Raw genomic sequence first — 18,994 nt, 5'->3', positions numbered from 1 at the left:
CCTTCCAGCGTGTAACATGCTTGGAAACGAGCCTGTAGCGAGATAGTTAAAAAAAAGGGGGAAAAAACGGATGTGTTGGAATCATTATTTGACATCTCACATCTCTGTTCTGAGCTCGCATGTCGAAATAAGGGCATGGAGCGCTCTTGATCGACAAGCACAGCAGCCATCCGTGCCTCATCTAGGATCCGTTTCGATGTCTGGAGGTCTGGCCATGTCTGCAAAAGAAAAGGCAATTCTAACCAAGGACAGTGTCAGTCTGCTCCCCTGTTTCTATTTCGTTGAGGTGGGTCATTCCTCATTTTTTTTTTTTTGTTTTTTTTTTTTTAACTAAGCTTTCTGGATGATGCTAAGCGTGTACCATTGGCTATCTTCAAGTGGATTATGTAGGTCAAATAAAGACGGCATCATTTTACACACAATAACGGCGAAATAAAGGGGTCGCGATGACGTGGGGGCATATAATAAAAAAATATAGTATTTTGTGCTGGAACATGAGGCCGTTCATATTGTAGCAACGTAAACAAAGCCAAAGTGCAACATATTCTATAGGGACACGTCAGCATTTGCAGGGAAATTCATTGAAGACAAAGGTAATAATGGCAATTCCTCGAAGAAAAACAGACCAACAGCAGGGATGTAACCAGTCTGGCGTACAGGTGTCAAACTTGAGGCCAGGGGTGCAGATCAGGCTCACCTGCTTATTTTATGTGGCCCACAAAAGCCTGCAAATGATGTGAGCCAATAGGCACACATGCTTTTTCGTCATTCTTCATAAATGTATTTGAAAATAACAGAAACCAGAAAAAAAGCAATTTTTCTTCACTTTTCCTGAATATTATTTGAAGTAAAAAGATATAAGCATTTTTGTAGCAAGCTCCTTAAAAAAAGTGCCCTTAGATATATGTGTTGATATTTTTATTTATTTTCATGGACCTAATTTCAAAACAGGTTATCTATTAAATTGTTACTAAAAGTCAGAGGGCGTTATGATATGTAATAATATACACACACACGCTCATATGACTGAAATCATATGAGCCCCTCTGAGGGCAAACACAATTGTAATTTAAAACACGTTTGACACTCGCGGGCCAGGGTGACCGGAGTGGAAATCCACAGTGAATATTTCAAAGGGCATAATTATGTAATTGCACTTAAAACTTGGTTGTAAAAAAAAAAAAAAAAAAAAAAAAAAAAAAACAATGGGAAATACTTTTTTCTAAATGCGTCCATACAGATTTCATGTAGCTTGTGGTGCCTGCCTCTCTTTCCCAGCTTGGCAATTTATGCATGCTCTAATTCGCCAGTGGCCCGTGGCTCTAAAATCAAACTGCCGTCATATATTATAGATTTGCCTCTAATGCAGTATGATGGATGTTGCATGACTGAATGTATCGTCTCGCTTTCTGTAGTATTTTGCACAAGCGGGTTTCCCTTATCTATCTTTTGGGATTTAAACCCTTTTAGTTACCAATTTCCATAGTATTGCTGGAATAAGAACACTTAGTGTGGAGGTTTTGAATAGCCGATTCTGCTAATCTCTGACGTATTCTTGCCCTGTATTGTTTTGCAAGAAGCAGGAGGCTTATAAAAATTAGGTCAGTGCTGAAAGTTCTGCTCAGTGAATTATAGCTCTTGCGGATAAAATTATACCCACTCCAGCTAATTCTTAAGTCAGTCGCTAGTTGACAGAGAGCTGATGTGGTCGTGGACCCTTCCGCTCATTCTTCTTTCCTGACCAAAATTAAAGACAAAAGATACACTGTGTGCGCATTGAGTCCAGTATTGTGTTTTTCCAGCGAACTCAGTACACAACATATGCATGAATTCACATTCTAAATCAGTGGTGTTTTCAACGCAGACTACGTCGTATCTGCGGTTGTCCTCAGGTTGACCCTTGTAATGGTAAAACCGCATAAATATATAATCGCAAAAGGTGCAACGGTATGCCAAAGATCACAGTTCGGTATGTACCTTGATTTTGGTGGACGGAGGAAGTTGGTGTTTCCTGAATGGAACTATGCAGCCTGTGTAATGTTACTTGTTTGTGCTGTCGACTCCTAACTTGACGGGAGGGAGGAACAATGTCAACAGAACGTGAGAAACCAAAGTTTCCAAGTTTGCCAAAGTGGAATTTGAACCAATGTGCGAAAGCTCGGTTTTATTGTTTTTAAGTTTAAAGCTGCAGTGTGTAACTTTTTTTGTGTTTAAAAAAAAAAAAAAACTACACTACTAGAGGAGATTAACACAATGCAGATTAAGCCTATCAGATCCTTTTAACATCTTTCTGTTTTTTTTCTGTATTTTATCTTTTCTAGTTTGTGACGACCGGCAAAATTCCCACATTAAATAAACATTTTATTTTTCATTTCTGTAACAGAAAAAAAAAAAATCATACAAATAATTACCTTTTTTTCCCCCTATCAGTTGGCTTTCAAAACAGAATCAAAACATTCTAGAACCACGGTGGCGAGGCAGAGGCTAGTTATAGCCTACGTCATATCAAAGCGACAGCTCTGTGGCTGTCATGCAAAATTCCAGCCTAGGGAGTTAGAGAACCTAAACACTCCAGTTTTTATTAAGAAAGTTAAGAGTTAATCAGGTCTTGATATCTGGCAGGAAGTCCGAATAGGGAAAAGGATGTTAGGTTTGGAGGAAATGAAGAAAAGTTTGTATATTGTAGTTCAAAATTGCCAAGGCATGACATCAAGTCTCTGGTAAGGATATTTTGTGTCTTGAAGTCACCTGAAGTACAATTAAGTTGGATTTAGAAGAGTTAGAAGGGGATGGGTTGGTTTGGTGAGGCCAAATCAAGAGTAACAGCACCCATTTACCATGTGAACACCAACCGCCAACCGCTGCAAGGAATAAAGGATCGACCCGTGTACTAGTGGAGCAAACTGCTCTGAAGCCATTACTTTCTTCTTTAATGGGTTAATGTATGGTCAGTAGTCCTACAGTTCTTTTCTTGTTTCAACATTGCAAATGCACTGAAATTCGGAAAACAGCTTTAAACTGAGTTTTCTCTGCCACAGTTCATAGAACAAGATCAAGGTTAAAAATAGAATATGCGTAGTCCATTGAACAAGGACTGGTTTATTTATTTTAATTTGTTTTGTATTTGTCATGCTTGTGATAACTCAAGCATATTCGATTTATCTCTTATTAATCTGCTGTGTACTGTATGTAGCACACCACACATTTTTCATTGTAATTCATGACATCATTCTATAAACTCAAACTATCAAAAAATATTTGTGCTCCCTCTATAACTTGACCGCCCTGCTGTAATCACATATGAACTTAAGCTGAATTCCACTGAGTTTTGTTTTCCTCGTTCCCATTGCCTGTCGTGAAAGGAATGTGAATCCATCAATATGTAACAAAGATCTACAAAAGTGTGATTATTCCATATTAACTTGAAACCAAATTGCTCTGTCATTAGCAGTGTGAAAATCAGATTTGTCGACATATTTTATTTTCTCAGAGAATTAACAAACTCATTACCAGGATGAGACTTGGGCTTCAAGAGAGGTACGTCTCTATCCATGCCTCTGGCCCAGCACCCTGCCAAAAGGACTTCTAGTCAAAGCCCAGTAGAGCCCGATTTCCATTTTTATACATCTATTATTCAAATCCCAGTGTCTTTTTCTCTGATCTCTCTTTCTAGTCACTGAAGGCCTGACACAAACCCATTGGATTGCTTGTTTGGTATTCTCATGCACAGACGTCATTTAGTAGCCACATAACTCAAGTGCATAAGGCGATCCTAAGCATTTCCTGCTTTAAGGGTTAACATAACCTTCAACTGAAGAGTTTTCTTTTTTTCAGTGTGAGGATACAATTCATGTAGATACTCGTTACCCAATGTTTTTGCAGAATTTTTTTTTTGAAGAGTTGGAAAAATAGAAAGTCACTGCACAATGAACAAGGTGCATAAAAGTATATTTGGGTCCCCTTCAAAGGTACAGTAAAGCCAATTACTTTTTTTGCTGTAGACTAAAAAATGTTGGATTTGACATCAAAGGATGAATATGAAATCAATACAAGATTGACATTTCAGCTTTTACGAGCGGAGATTTTGCACCTTTTGTTTGAATCCATCTAATTTTCATGTAAGCACAATTATTGGAACATGGGACTGACGGGTTTGTTTTGTTGTCCAAGATTGTCCTATGATCGTGATTGCTCTAACAAGTACGACTGAATGTCTGCTGAGTTTCGGATTTGGGTTTTGCTTGTGAGGACTGCATTTACTGTATATAAGTTAGCAGTTCAAACAACATGAAAACCAGGAAGCAGTCTCTGGGTAAAAAACAAGCACATGTGAAGCTGAGAGAATATGGAAAACCAATCATAGCCATTGCAGAAACATCGACCTTACCCAAAATAGCCATTTGGAATGTCCTGGAGAAAAACAAAACCACTGGTTTACTTACTTACTTACTTACTTACTTACTTACTTACTTACTTACTTACTTTACTTAAAATGGCAAAAGTTGATGACACATTGTGAAAGGTGGAAAAAGAAAAATACCCTAAAACGGGTATTAGTGACACCAGCAACACACCCAGAGGGCATGTCTGACTGTATCACCATCCAATGTTTGCAAAAAAAAAAAAAAAAAAAAACTTCATGAACTACTACCCCAGAAGATGAAACCCACTAATTACCAAGACAAATAGCAAGGCCAGGCAAAAAAAAAAAAAAAGTACAGAAATTAGCTTAAAACATTCTGGGAGAGTTTTCTGGACTGGTAAAGAAAATAAGACTGAAAGAAAGTAAGGAGTAGAAAACTAATTAAATGCAAACAAACACAGCAATAGATGGAGCACCTGGAGAATTGAGCACTTTGGACTGATTACCACCACACATAGTGAATGGAAGTTTTGAGCATGTCAAGGCCATCTATGGAAAGTGCCACAAAGTAGCTCTTATTTCAGACTGTACATTAAAAGTGAATTGAATTTCACATGGCAAATCAGTCTGATCGAATTCTAATTTCCATGCTCCCACCCTTATTATCAAATCAAATTACTTTTGTCATTGAAGCATAGCGTTATGGGCGACATTTGCAGCGTTTACCGCCTCGGTAACGACGTATTTATTCTCGTGACATTTTCGTCTCGACAGTTTATGACTTCAGTGTGTCTCATTGTGATTTTCTGCCTCTGTCTTCTGTTGTGTTCATTTATAGCTGCCTATCCTGGTGTCATCTATGGTCAGCTTGTACTTCCTGGAGTGGACAGATGTGTTCAAGCCAGTGAAGTCTGGCTTTAACTGTCATGACCGCAGTCTGAGCCTACCCTACATCGACCCTAACCATGAGGTCATCCCCCTGCTAATGCTGCTGAGCCTGGCTTTTGCAGGGCCTGCGATCACGGTATGAGATGAATCAAATAATATCTGTTGCATATATATTACTTGCATATATTTATTTCATGTATTGGCTGAATGAATGTTCAATGTAAAAAAAAAAAAAAAAAAAGTCCACCGTCCAATTTGCTGTTGTAGCAAAGCTTTTTGTTTATTCACATCCCTATTAGCAGCCACACTTCACAATTAACTGATGCTAAGGTCCATTACATCAACAATTCAAGTCAATAAATCAACTCAGCGTCCACCTGAGCTATATATAGTAAAACGATTTTAAAAAAATAAATAAAATAAAAAATCCCCGCATTAGAATGTCACTAATTTTAGAGAGCAATGACAGGGTGGTTGCAAGAGATGAAGGATGATCACAATGCAAGGGGTTAAACCACCTCAACGTTTAGAACAGATGTTCACGACACCTACAAATGCCTTGGAAACCTGTTGGCAAAGGAAACCTTGCAGGTCTTGAAAAGTCAGCTGAATGAGAACAACAAGATTTGAGCTATCCACAGATGCACCCAGCATGTAATCAGATACCCATCTAGTGTAGTAAGATGTTCAAAGGCGAAGCTCCTCAGAACACATAAAGGGTTTCAACCTAAGTCCAGTATCCTGAGACTATACACTTAGTACAAGGAGGGAAACCGAGGTCTTGTGAACATCAGGCTCATGATCCAGGGTGAAACGACTTTTGATCAAAGAATACGTCAGGAAGATGCCCCCCTCCAGTGCTGAACTGTTACGTGAATGCCTCAGAAAGCAGAAACCTCAGGACCAGGAGCAGAATGAAGAGCAACCAGTGACAACCAGCAACTACCGACAAAAGTGGCTGATTTTTAAAAAATCCCTTTAAACGGCCAGAAAATTCTGAAAGACAGCACAGAGGCGGTCATCGTGGTAGCACAAGAACAGTCTCTGAGCACAAGCTTGACAGAAGCTGCGGTTGACCGCGCCAGATGCAGACTGGTCTAAGATTTCCCTAAGACAGTCCAGTACAATAATAGCAGGGAGTAAGATGCAGGAAGATTCCGTTTACATGGAGCTTGAAGCTATTAGGAGCAATTCCTGGCTTCGGCCCTCAAGTAGCAGGCAGAGCTCCCCTTCGGTCGGGAGCCTCAAGCGGGCAAGGCTAACACATGAATGAAAATGCTCAAGCATGAATATAGCCAAATTGAATTTGGGAGTTAAAGCCTTGTGATTATTGTCACCTCAAATGCAGCTGGTAATCCTATTCCTGTAATTGCATTTTGTTCGGAAAGGGCACTAATCTGTTTGTTTATGTCTGTATTTGATTAAATAGTTGTATCTATTATTGAATATGTCTTGATAAAATATTGATTTGATTAAAATGTGATTCATTAACAACAAAGCCTCGAAGTCACAGGTGTCAAACTCGAGGCCCGGGGGCCAGATCCGGCCCGCCACATCATTTTATGTGCCCCGCGAAAGCAAATCATGTGTGTCAACTTCCATGATTCTTGCCAAATTCTGTTCCAACTTTTTGTATAATATTCATATGTAATAAATACTAATGAACTATTGTAAGCATGTTTTGCCTCCAAACCCCTTTTACAGTTACTTGAACAATAGTTGAACAAACCATTCTCCTTGACTTCTGATTTCAAAACTACTTATCCATCAATTTGTTGTCTATGTGTAATAATATGATGAGGCGATTAAACATTGATACGGTTTTACAATCATAATGGCCCTCTGAGGAAAACCGTATCTACAAAAATGCCCGCGACAAAAATGAGTTCGACACCCCTGCTCTAAGTCATGAGATTGTTTTAATAGAGTCCCATCTTTTTTAAATATATCGCTTAAATCTATCACTCAGTTCCTCTTTGAGCATTCTGCGCCGCACTGTTGCAGTCTTTGCATTAAAAGATGGCCACTACTAGGGAGAGTAGAAAAAATATTGAACTATCTCTGTTTTTATACCATCTGTCATACCATGGACTGATTCAACTTTTGTGACCCTTTCCATTCTGAAAGCTTTTTTGTGTGTGTGTGCAAGGCATGATTTACATTAGGCAATGTTTCTTGAAAATAGAAAACTCAAAACAGGTGTGTGTTTTTAACGGGCAATTTGAACCAACACCTCTAATCTCATCATATTGATTGGTCCCCAGGTTGGCTTACTCTCATCAGCCTCGAGTATCACATGCATTTTTTGTCAACCTGCACTGTGAATGCTGTCTCGAATAAAAGTGCGAAAACATATAATTGATTATGTGGTATTAGTTTAAGCAGACTGTGTTTGTCTGTTGTTGTAACTTTAATAAGGATCGGATCACATTTTATGACCGATTTGTGCATATAAAATCAGGTATTTTTAGATGGTTCGCATCTAAACACATAACTTATTTTTTTCTTTTTTTTTTTTGCAACTATATATACTATTCTATGTAATGTCCTCTAAATCACTGATGAACACTTCATTGTCCAAAAAATATGTATACTTTCTGAAATATGGTTTTGGTTGTGGTGTTATGTCTTTCCCAACTGTGGCAACAATTCAGTGGTGTAGCGTATAATTAGCTTTAAATGAGTATGTGTGGTGTTTTGTGTTAACAGATCATGATTGGAGAGGCCATCCTGTTTTGTTGTCTATCTCGACGAAAAAGCCGCACCGGGGCGGAAGCAAACATCAATGCAGCCGGCTGCAACTTCAACTCTTTCATACGTAGAGCGATCCGTTTTGTCGGTATGTTCCCACCCCCCACCACCACCACCGGATTCTACATTCTTCGTACGCTATTAACGTGTTTTTACTTCATGGTTATGTTATCACCAACAATATAATCATGTTATTGCTCTTGGTAACAGTAATAGTTACAGTTGTGGTTTGTTACTTTGACACTTGCTTTATATTTTCCTCAGGTGTTCATGCATTTGGTCTTTGTGCCACTGCCCTCATCACAGACATCCTTCAGCTGATGACGGGCTACCCGGCCCCCTACTTCCTCACAGTGTGTAAACCAAACTACACCACCCTAAACATCAGCTGTGAGCAGAACCCTTACATCATGGAGGATATCTGCTCCGGGGTCGATAGTGCAGCTATTAACCGGGGCAGGTCAGCTTAAAAATCCAATTAAAAATAAAATGGATGCTATCTCGTAAATTATTTCAAGGTGCACACAATCTGGGTTTTAATACTAATATATTTGTGTGGCTGGCTTAACAGTGTCAACTCAGTGGAGTTTGTTTGTGTGTTTAATTGTTTTTATCTATCTTTTGCAGAAAATCATTCCCATCCCAGCACGCTACCCTGGCGTCCTTTGCAGCTGTTTATGTTTCAGTAAGTTTGTGTCATTGCAAATATTAAATCTCCCCAATACCTGCTTTAAATATGTCCTTTAAAAAAATCATACCTTTTTGTCTCTATTGCGTGAAATGAAATAAATGGTGGGATTGGGGGAAAACGTTACATATTTGTAGCTATATATTCATTTTGGGCGGGCTCAATGAAAATGTATCCATTTGTCTTGTTTTCCTCATTTTGCTCAATGTAACGTAGCTTTCGTTTTGTTGCTACAAACTTTACTTGTCACACTATAATATTTTTTTTGTGAAAGCATTTGTCATTTATTAACATGATACCTCAAAATATTAGTATCTAGGCGAAAACGTCATTGTGAATGAATAAAACCTGCATGTCCTTCTGCTACTTCATATACTTCAACTGTCACAACAGGAGCGAAATCACGTTATCACACACTTTGGTGTGGATTGTGCAGCGCATTGATGATCATTATTGATGTGTCAACAGATGTACTTCAACAGCACTCTGACCGATTCATCCAAATTGCTCAAGCCCCTGCTGGTCTTCTCCTTCATCATCTGTGCCATTATTTGTGGTCTCACTCGCATCATTCAGTACAAGAACCATGCCATTGATGTCTATCTGGGATTTCTGCTTGGCGGAGCCATTGCTCTCTACCTGGTATGTATGTATGTTTTTTTTTATGAAATAAAATACATACAGTACTGGGCAGTCATACTTGTAGATCGTTACTATCTTTATTTTCATGACCCTTTTTCACAGCAATCAATATGAACCAATTCAGTCAACAACATGTGGTTGAGGAATTGTGCATGAAGTAACAACCAATTTATATTTCAATCCATTTTAATGATGTATCTGGATAAGGATGTTTTTTATTAAACATGTGAACCAATATGGTAACATTGGAACCATCCAACCCCCAGAATGATAATGGAACCCCTTGTCTGTGTTTTATCCTCCACTAACCAGAAAGTACCCTGCTGGCTAACAAAAAGATGGACAAATAAACCAAAATACAAAGTACTATGAATTGTATGACAGTTTTCATTTTATTGCTGTTTCAGTCATGGTGGACGTCTGTGTTCCTTTCTAATTTTACGGTATATGATCATTATGGCATTACTAAAACAACAAATGGAATGGTGACCTAAGACTTTTGCACAGTACTGTACATCAAGAAGATCTGTGATAAAAAGTTTACACACTGTAATCAGTAGAGAATAACACATTTTTAATGTTACTCTAAAAATGATTTTATTCATAAATGTTATCGAAATTCTACATTTTAGTGCTGCGAGACAAATGTCCCGTTATCTATTTGGGAGAATTTAAATTTTTAGAACTTCGAAACAGTGTGCCAAATGCATTCATTTTGAAAGGTTTTGCAATTTACCTGTTATTAGTTTCTCTTTGCAAGTGTCCAGCTAATAGTCTTCACTTAATCCTTTCCAACTTTAATTTTTGGACAATTCAGCTTTTTCCGTCTGGGCATTTGTTGGCCTTTTGCATTTAAAAAATTGTTTTTGCCAAGCTGTTAGAAATAGAAAATCAGTACAATGCAGGATGAAGATTGTCGCTTGCAGAGGTGTATTACAGAACTACGGTAACTAACTAACTACAACATAATTTAAAATGAATATCTCTCTGGCAGTTTCAATTCAAACGCAGTGTTATTATTTTTGTGAAGGCCATTTTTATACAGATTTTGTATCCATACCAAGAGAGTGTCCAGGTGATCATAAAGTTGTGGCCAGTTGTGTGTGTTAGACTGTTTGTCCCATTCAATGAACGATTGAAAGTGCCTCGGTGACTGTTTGCGGTGTAGCTGAAGATATACTGTGTACGTATTCATTCAGCCGTGACTCGTAAGTCATGGTACCACTGCACATTGGAGGGTGCTCGGTGCAATACTGTGCGGTGTTCATTTATGGGATATTTTCTTGTGTTGCCAGGGTTTGTATGCAGTTGGGAATTTCCTCCCCAGTGAGGAGTCTAGCACCAGCCTCCCCTCTCAACCGCACTGCCCCTCCTGCTCTTTACCACACATTAGTCAAGAGGCAGTCCTTCATCACCTGCAAATGAAAGCCAGCATTCCGGGGGAGGCTGGCATTCCCTCCTCCCAGTCCGAAGGCCTTCTCCATCGGGGCCTTCCGCAGCAGAAGGGTGACGCTAGCCTAAAGTGCTCAGGCAGAGATGCGGACGGGCTTTCCTCCCACAGCCCACGGAGCAAAGAGACCATAGTGACCTTCAGCCACACCCTCCCTCGTGTACACACACCGCAGGCCATAGCGGCTTATGAGGAAGCAGCCAGACGTCACGCTGCCACCCTTCACCATGCCTCCATGGATTCTAGCCGTTCAAAGCAGCTTTTGTCACAGTGGAAAAGTAAAAATAACCACAAATGCACTCTCCAGGTACCTGACTATTTTCCACCCTCAGGAGACTTGTTATCTGTTCAGCCCGCTCAGCATCCTCATCACCACGGCAGCATGGAGGTCCGATCCAGCTCCGAACCATCGGCTATGGGTCTGGATGCAAACTTTGAAGCTCATGCATATATGTCCAAACTGGCCACAGGAACGAGTACCACATTGCCAAGTAACTGCAGTGGTATTACCGGAGGAGCAAGAATGTTGATGCAGTCTCGACCTGGATCTTCACAACTGGTCCACATACCTGAAGAATCACATGAGAATTACCACAATAGCTCCCCAAAAGCAGTAGGAGGAGAAGGGAGTGGCAGTATTTCTTCAGGAGATGGCACAGTTCAGGCTAACTGGCAAAGGGTTGCTGAGAAGACTGCAATTTGCAGGACTAACGACGAAGGGAAGAAAAGCCAGCCACGAATAATGCAAGTGATCGCTATGTCCAAGCAGCAGGGTCTCCTCCAGACTCATTCCAAAAGCTTGGATGAGAGCAGCACTGTCGGAGGTTCCCAGGGCTTGGCTCACTACAGGGCTCTTGCTACTGACAATGACCCGAGTACCACTACAGGACCCAGCTCGCAGGGCAGTACCACAGGCAGTATTTCTGGCAGCACGGGAGCAATTGTCAGAATAGAAGCACACCCTGAAAACAACAAACCGATTATTCAAGCTCCTTCCACCGACGGAAGTGGATCGTGGAGGTGGCGATCTCTGGATCATGGCAATGGAGCTGTTGTAGGGCACGGGAGTACAGGAGGTGGGAGTTTGCGGCAATCCTTCGATCTCAACGATCTTAGCAGAGACTCGGAAAGCTCAGACTCTATACGAGAAGAGTCTATTGACAGGAAGAGTGCTTATCACGTTAATACCACCTCTGTCACCCCGCCCGCAGTTACTGCTCATACAAGCCAACCAGAGCAAAAGCTCCACGTTCAGAGCCTCTCTACTATAAGGGTCACTCCAGGGGATGTTTGTGGCGCCGGATCTGGCGGTTGCAGTGGAGACACAGCTTCAGAAATACCTTCAGTCGCCTCCAGCCGGGAATCCACACTACGGCGAAAAGGCCATAATGTCATCCTGATTCCAGAGAGAGGAAACAGCCCGGATATCACCCGAAATGTTTTCTACAAGGGCGTGTCGATACCTAATAAGGAATAATGCACAGAATGACTGAAGGCTTCAGGGCCGTATATGATCATGAAGCAACAAGCTCGTTTTTCAGGACGCTTTCACACTCGCGCCCTTAGAATCAAACTCTAGGTGGAGTTCGTTTAGTGTAAACAAAGTAATCAAAATTCGAGTTAAATTAACCGGTAAACGGTCCGGGTATGTTTCCCAACAAATTTAATGTCGTACTGTTGTGACAATCTCCCTTGCTCCACTCCACCAGGCAAATGAAACAATCAGGTTTGAGCCTAAACGGCATAACGCTGATGTGACTATAGTAAACAGATTAAACCGGTGGCTCTTTGAACCTGTCTTTGGTTTGGCATACATGCAGTTAGCAAGGCATCAGTCAAGCAAGACTTGAAAAAGGGTTTGCTTTGGACGTCCCCATAAAGTGCAGTCAGCCGTTCCCTTGTATACTGTAGCCTGGTAGAAGGACAATTTTTGCTCCATGTCGTGTTAATCAGCACTGTTGCACTCACTAGGCCAGCCAGCAAACAGTCTTCCTGTCTACATTCTTGCACCGTTCGCAAAACAATAAAAGACGTAAGCAATGTCACGTTGTTAGTTGTGGCGCGTTGTGGTTCAGTTGAAATTTTTACAGTGTGAAAAGGAACAGTGCCAACACATTCCCAGATCCTGTAACACCCTCAGAGATGCCACCACATGTACCTATTCCATAATATTACCATTCAGTATATATATCATCAGAAAAAGATTTTATGTAGCATGAGATTTTTGTAAATGTTAACTAAAGCACAACCTTTTAAGTGTTGACAGAAATAATCACTGTGTACTTTGTAGCCACTAAGGACACTTATTTTAATATTTATGTTATTTACGAGTGGTGTCAATGGAAATCTTTTTTTTAAACAGCTCTGTACGTTTTCGATATTAACCACAAAAAGAAAGCTGTATAAAAATACATGCTTTTCAAAAGTTGAATACTGCAAAGAAATGATGTTTGTGAGAGCAGTTTACGTTCCTGCACTGATTATTAGTGTGTTTTTGAGAAGGGTGCTATACCAGAAGATACTATTACCTTAGAAAATACAAAAGACAGTACTTAAATTCCATTTTAAAAACAAAGAAAGCAGCTGTGACATAACATATAACAAAAACCTATTTTATATTTTGGCTCTTTTTGTGGATAAAACTGAATTGGAACCATAAGTGTGCTTAGTATTCCTTCTGTAGCTTTGAAGTCAAATAAGCTGTCACTTGCACTGAAAGTGTTTATTGTACCTTGTACTATATGCTGAATGACCATATCATAATATCCCATGCATTAGTATAGCAGGTTAATTTTTCAAAAAAACACCAACATTATTTATCCCATACTTTTATTAGACTATATTTGAATATTTTCTGGTATTAGTCACACAGTTCCATCTGAGTCACTTGGTATCTATGGGCATTGTACTGTATGTGGACAATACTAAGGTCAGTAAAAAAAAAAACAATAATAATAATAATAATAATTGCTCCTAAACATGCAGTATAGTCAATCTTTATGACTGATTCATTTTCAGTTAGCAGAAAATGTTTCAGGGTGCCTTTTCTTAAAAAAAATAAAATGAAAAGAAATACTGTATATACTGTACATCCATATATCACTGTATATTATTTGAAAAAGAATTGTCTTTCTGTAGCCTACATTTACAAATGCAATACTAAATATCACAAAACCATTATGTACGACTATCCAGTACTACTGTAGATCTTAGTATACTGCATCACATGTAAACCCTCGGTTCTTTGCGTTGTATGAGATATGATTTTTGGGGGCTTTACAATGCCACACATAATGGTTGGAATTTGGTAACTGCCACTACAGTGTACACACACACAAAAAACACATTTCTAGCTATGCTTTTGCTTATTATTCTATTGTAGGACTAAGTTGGCTCCAATCAGGTATGTCGTTGAGTATTTTATTGCAAATCCCTTGAGCTCGGAACAATTATCCAATTGTAATAGCACTAAAACATGCATAGACCCCTCGTCCAATTTGCTGTCTTGTGCTATACTATCTTGGGGTTCTCAATTTCCTATAAATGCTCATTTTCACTTGTCATCTGCCTACCAGAAGCAATTGGGGGCTGAGTACCTCGAACAGGGATACTTCAACGTGGTCACAGGGGTACTGAGGATCGAATATTAACATTTGGCTTGGTAGACAGCCAATCTAACACCTTATCCAAGCTGCTCCCGAATGTTTGTTTAACGGCGTATTCAAAAACTCGGATAAGGCGTATTATTATTGTTTTTTCTCTGCTCAAATTAAAAACAACGCCTCCATGTAAACTCATTGGCCAGTGTCTAAATATATGCAAACCAATTAACTAAATATAAAAATTAGCCCAAAAGATTTAGGGGCTTGAGAACATTCTATTTTAGAATACCCATCGTAAAATGGCAAATACTGTACAATTCTACTATTGCAGCCTGTCTAACAAATTGTTTTGATAAATGTTGTTCATGAGCAGTAGTATTTCATATTAATATTTTTTGGTGTGTATCTGTATACAGTGTATCTGTATTGTTCTTCTTTTGATGCCGTTATTTGGAATGTGGGCATATTATTAGGACTGGTTTTATTGTTTGGGGCAGTGACCAAAGTACAGGACATTAATTTATGGTTTATGTCATATTATTTATTAATAGTGAAATTGTTGCTGTGCTGGACAGTACTTCAAGTAATAGAAGAAAATAAAACTTACTACATTCCAGTAACTCAATCAATTGTTCAGTGGAATAATTTGCCAGAGTGTGAAAATACATCCAAACCCCGGATTTTTCATATTTTCTCAGTGTAGAAAAGCTTTAGCTATAGCAAGTCTTTACCATATTGTACATTATTTATTAAATAGTCTTTGCATGGATTATTCTGCATATCACTCATCACCATTGTTCTCTATTTTTGTAGTGTGATATGATCAGGACTGTCCTTTCTCGTAGCAGGTTTTCGTACGCTGAAACTGACACTGTGTTATTGTTTCCATCAAAAATTTGGTTTAGACTTTGTATTGACACGTATGCACATTTTCACTGTGGGAACACAGTTTTGACTGATTGAAAATTGCAAAATACAAGACTTGCAAACTTTTAAATACTTTTACGGTCAATTTATTGAACAGTGGGGCTTATCTGGCAGTTCTCTTTGTGTAATGAAAGTGAAGCATGTAAGTCAAATTGTGTTATTTTACATTTTAATTTTGGTCTAAAACAAGACAAAACATTTGTATCAATATGAATGTTTTCTGCATTTGGATCTCGGTCCAACCGCTCTGAAACTTATTGAGTCACTAATATAGCATTTTTTTCCCCATACCATTAACAGATGGTTACTGTAGATGTATTATTTTTAATCCATAATTGATGTTTTCTATTCCCTGATAACACTACGATTTATATAGGTTTGAACACAGGATGGGGTGGAAGAGTACAAATGATTTATCACTGATGTGTTTTAATTGTTTCTGAGCAACCATTGAGTTCTCTCTGTTTGTTGGGAGGGAACATGCAAGTGAGAAAACCTTTACATATCAGTGTGAGACATTGTGAGACAGAGTAAAGAAGTCCAAGGCAGGTTGAGTTCCAGACCAGATTGAGGCTAGTGTGATAACGCGGAGGGGGACATTTTATAAATAAATAAGGGATTCTCAGCAACTGAAAGTCACCTTAACTTTTTTTTTTTGTTTTTTTTTTAAACATTGTCTAAACTATTTATAAGGGAGCCTTTAAAAAAAGTGATAGCATATGTGGATGATCTGAACCAGTGGTTCTGAAACTTTTTATATCAAGTTCCACCTAAAAAAAAAAACCTCTCCAAATCGTACCATAATGACCACCATTGAAATAGAGTAGTAGACTTACAGTATGTATTTATCAAAAACCATGCATTAGTGTAAGCCACAAAAACATTATGCACAGTTTGAACCTTTACACTGTGCTTAAATATAGAAAAATAAGAAACAACTTAAATAATGATTCCATGAAAATGTATTGCAAATAAAGTTCTAAAAATTAAATGCAAATGTATTGTACTTAAATACAACTGAACTGTACTGGATTAACAAGCACGGTTTAAACATTTAATTCAGTGATTCTTTCAAATACCACTAGAGGGAGCCCAAGTGCCACACTTCGAGAATCACTCATCTAAACTGCAGAATCGACCTCTCCGTACATCCAAACTCACCACGGGATGTTTCGTTATGATGTCCCCTGCCCTAAAACTGCTTTCCGTTGGTGCTGAGCACCTTCACTGCCACATCTGTCATTTGTTTTTATTGATGAGAAAGAAAGTCCACTTCGGTGTCAGAATCTATGTCAGAGACAAGACCAGTCTTGAGTTCTATGGCACTAAGATATAGTGCAAGATAACCATATTACCCTGACATGTCTTGATTAACAGTCATCTTGGTGAAAAATCAAATGAGAACTTTTACTCTACGAAATACAGTATATTCTTTCTGCAGGACACCAAAATTCACTACAATTGATTTAGAGCAATATAGTGACTATGTATGAAATATCTGTCATGAGGAAGAGAAGGGACGTAGGTATTTGATCTACATCAAATGAGGGAAAAACTGTGAATTGCATGTATTGTTTTGTGTTGCCACTGGTTATGTAATAAATGTATTTGAGACTGTGATCAGCTGTATGAATTCTATGCACCATGAAAAAAAAATATCATCCTGAGCTGCGTTTAAAAATGAGAAGATATATTATCAATAGTACTTTTATAATATCATGTTTGCTATCCATGGTTATAATAATAAAATATATTGTCTGTTTTTTATTTCACCAAATATAGTAAAGCTCTGATTTAGAAAAAGTATGTATTTAAGCAATCCAATTTACTCAACTGAGCACGCTGATCAGGTTAGTTGATGAATTGTGCATTGTCTAAATGATTAAAGTTTGCTAATGAAATAGTTGTTTGCTGTGATGTCGTTTATTTGGCTCTTCGTATTGTGATGTGTCTATGTGGATTCGTAGTTATCCAAGTCATGGTAATTTACAAAACCTAAACTGAAAGCAAGTAGACTTCTTTTTGTTTGTGTTCAACGATCAAGAATGGCTGTTTGCTGCAAACATTCATCTTTTGTGGGTTTCAACAACAGAGTGTGCCCATGACCGCACACAATGTACAGTGTACAGGGTGTGTGTAGTGTAACAGACAGTCAGATTTACAGGTTTCAATATATTCAAAAAGCATTTTAGTCAAACAAATGATGCGCGTCCTAAAGGCATAATTCAGGACTACCGCTCACACACACTTCTGAAACGCTCTCATAACTTAATGAAATGCTCACACGCAATACAGATTGTATTTTACGTATACTTCTAAAACGCTGTCACACACTGCTGAAACACTTATGGACACTACTCAAATGTTTTTCACTCACACTACCGAAATGCAAATGAATGAAATGCTCTCACAGGCACAGAACAAATGATTTACTTTGTTGTAGAATTTCATACTTGGTGGGAGGATGGGCACTCCAGACACCCAACTATTTGTATTCAAACAATAACAAGTGAACTTTCCCCTTTTAGTTTTCTGAATTTTGCACAGCACATTCATAACATTTAAAGGACATGCATATATACATTTCACTTTGGACATGCCCAATTGTAGCAGAAAAGATTCTGGTGCTGTCATTTTTTTTGTAAAGTAAGTCATTTCGTCCCGCTTTAATGAGTGTTTCACCGTCATGGCCGGTGCCGGGAAATCTTTGATAAAATCGTCAATAAAATCAAAGGTAATTAATCTCAATGGAAATGTTCAAATCCAAACAAATCAGAGGAAGATCAGCGTCATAAAATGGCTGCTGTTCAACTTTGAAGCAAGCACTATACATGATCTATTTAAAAGATGGGCTCGTCCTGTGCTTTCATCCTGTAAGGGGTTGAAGATTCACAACATGATCTTCACAACAACGAATGTGCAGCCAACAACTGTGGTACAAAAAACAAATGAGTCATTGGTATGTAAAAGCTATGACACCTCATCTGAATCATATGTCAAGTGATTAGCACACTATTGACCGCATCCAGGGGTGCTGTTATAACAATGCAAAGATGGGAACATTTACTTGTTTTAGCAGGATTTTACTAGCTTCAACTGTGTTAAGTTATATGTATCACCTTGATGTGAGTTTCAAATCTTAAATACAAAATATATTGCATTTTCTGTCTTTTGGTGATGATTATTTTATGGTCTGATGTGTTGAAAAAAATCTGTGATCCTACACCAGTTAGTAATTTGAAAATTCAAAATCAGTCTGTATGTGTGTGGGGCAGGTAAATGAAATCTTTTTGAACAAAATTTGACCATAGACATGCGCATAAAAGAATGCAGTTCTGTATGTTTTCAAAATGTCTGACACATTGAAGGAATGTATGTCCATATTATATATCACATCAAGGAATGCCATTCTGAAGACAAACAGCTTGAGCCAGTTCCTTCTCCATGCACTGGCTTGTAATCTTGTACAAATTTGAGTGGGTAATGTTGCTATGGTAACAGAAATCTATCCCTGTAATGCTGGAAAGTGGGACAGTATTTCAAAAGCAGAACACAAAAAGCTTTTTTTTTTTGGTTTGTTTTTTTACAGTTTTTGACTGGGTTATGGTTTATAATTAAGTAAACGGCAGATGGAATTCGTAATATTTACTGTAATTCTGGATATAACTAGTTGGTTAGGTCCA

General features: G+C 38.5%; 1 protein-coding gene across 1 annotated transcript; it reads left to right on the top strand.

Moving 5' to 3' along the window:
• The first annotated feature begins 70 nt into the window (after window positions 1-70).
• On the top strand, window positions 71-17,214 carry LOC133470456 (phospholipid phosphatase-related protein type 4). Its single transcript, XM_061758865.1, has 7 exons — window positions 71-286; window positions 5,202-5,387; window positions 7,961-8,090; window positions 8,267-8,462; window positions 8,630-8,687; window positions 9,159-9,332; window positions 10,628-17,214. Exons 1-7 carry the CDS (start codon window positions 71-73, stop codon window positions 12,257-12,259), a joined length of 2,592 nt encoding a protein of 863 aa, XP_061614849.1. The 3' UTR covers window positions 12,260-17,214.
• Window positions 17,215-18,994: the final 1,780 nt, after the last annotated feature.

The sequence above is a fragment of the Phyllopteryx taeniolatus genome, chromosome 20, assembly GCF_024500385.1.
Source record: "Phyllopteryx taeniolatus isolate TA_2022b chromosome 20, UOR_Ptae_1.2, whole genome shotgun sequence".
Taxonomy (NCBI): domain Eukaryota; kingdom Metazoa; phylum Chordata; class Actinopteri; order Syngnathiformes; family Syngnathidae; genus Phyllopteryx; species Phyllopteryx taeniolatus.
The sequence above is the reverse complement of the archived record's forward strand: the minus strand, read 5'-3'. Positions and strand labels throughout refer to the sequence as shown.

Excerpts from the sequence above, each read along its gene's own strand:
- LOC133470456 (XM_061758865.1), top strand. The coding sequence starts at position 71 with ATGTGTTGGAATCATTATTTGACATCTCACATCTCTGTTCTGAGCTCG. Across the intron at positions 287-5,201 it reads CCTGTTTCTATTTCGTTGAG|CTGCCTATCCTGGTGTCATC; the intron begins GTGGGTCATTCC and ends GTTCATTTATAG. Across the intron at positions 5,388-7,960 it reads TTGCAGGGCCTGCGATCACG|ATCATGATTGGAGAGGCCAT; the intron begins GTATGAGATGAA and ends TTGTGTTAACAG.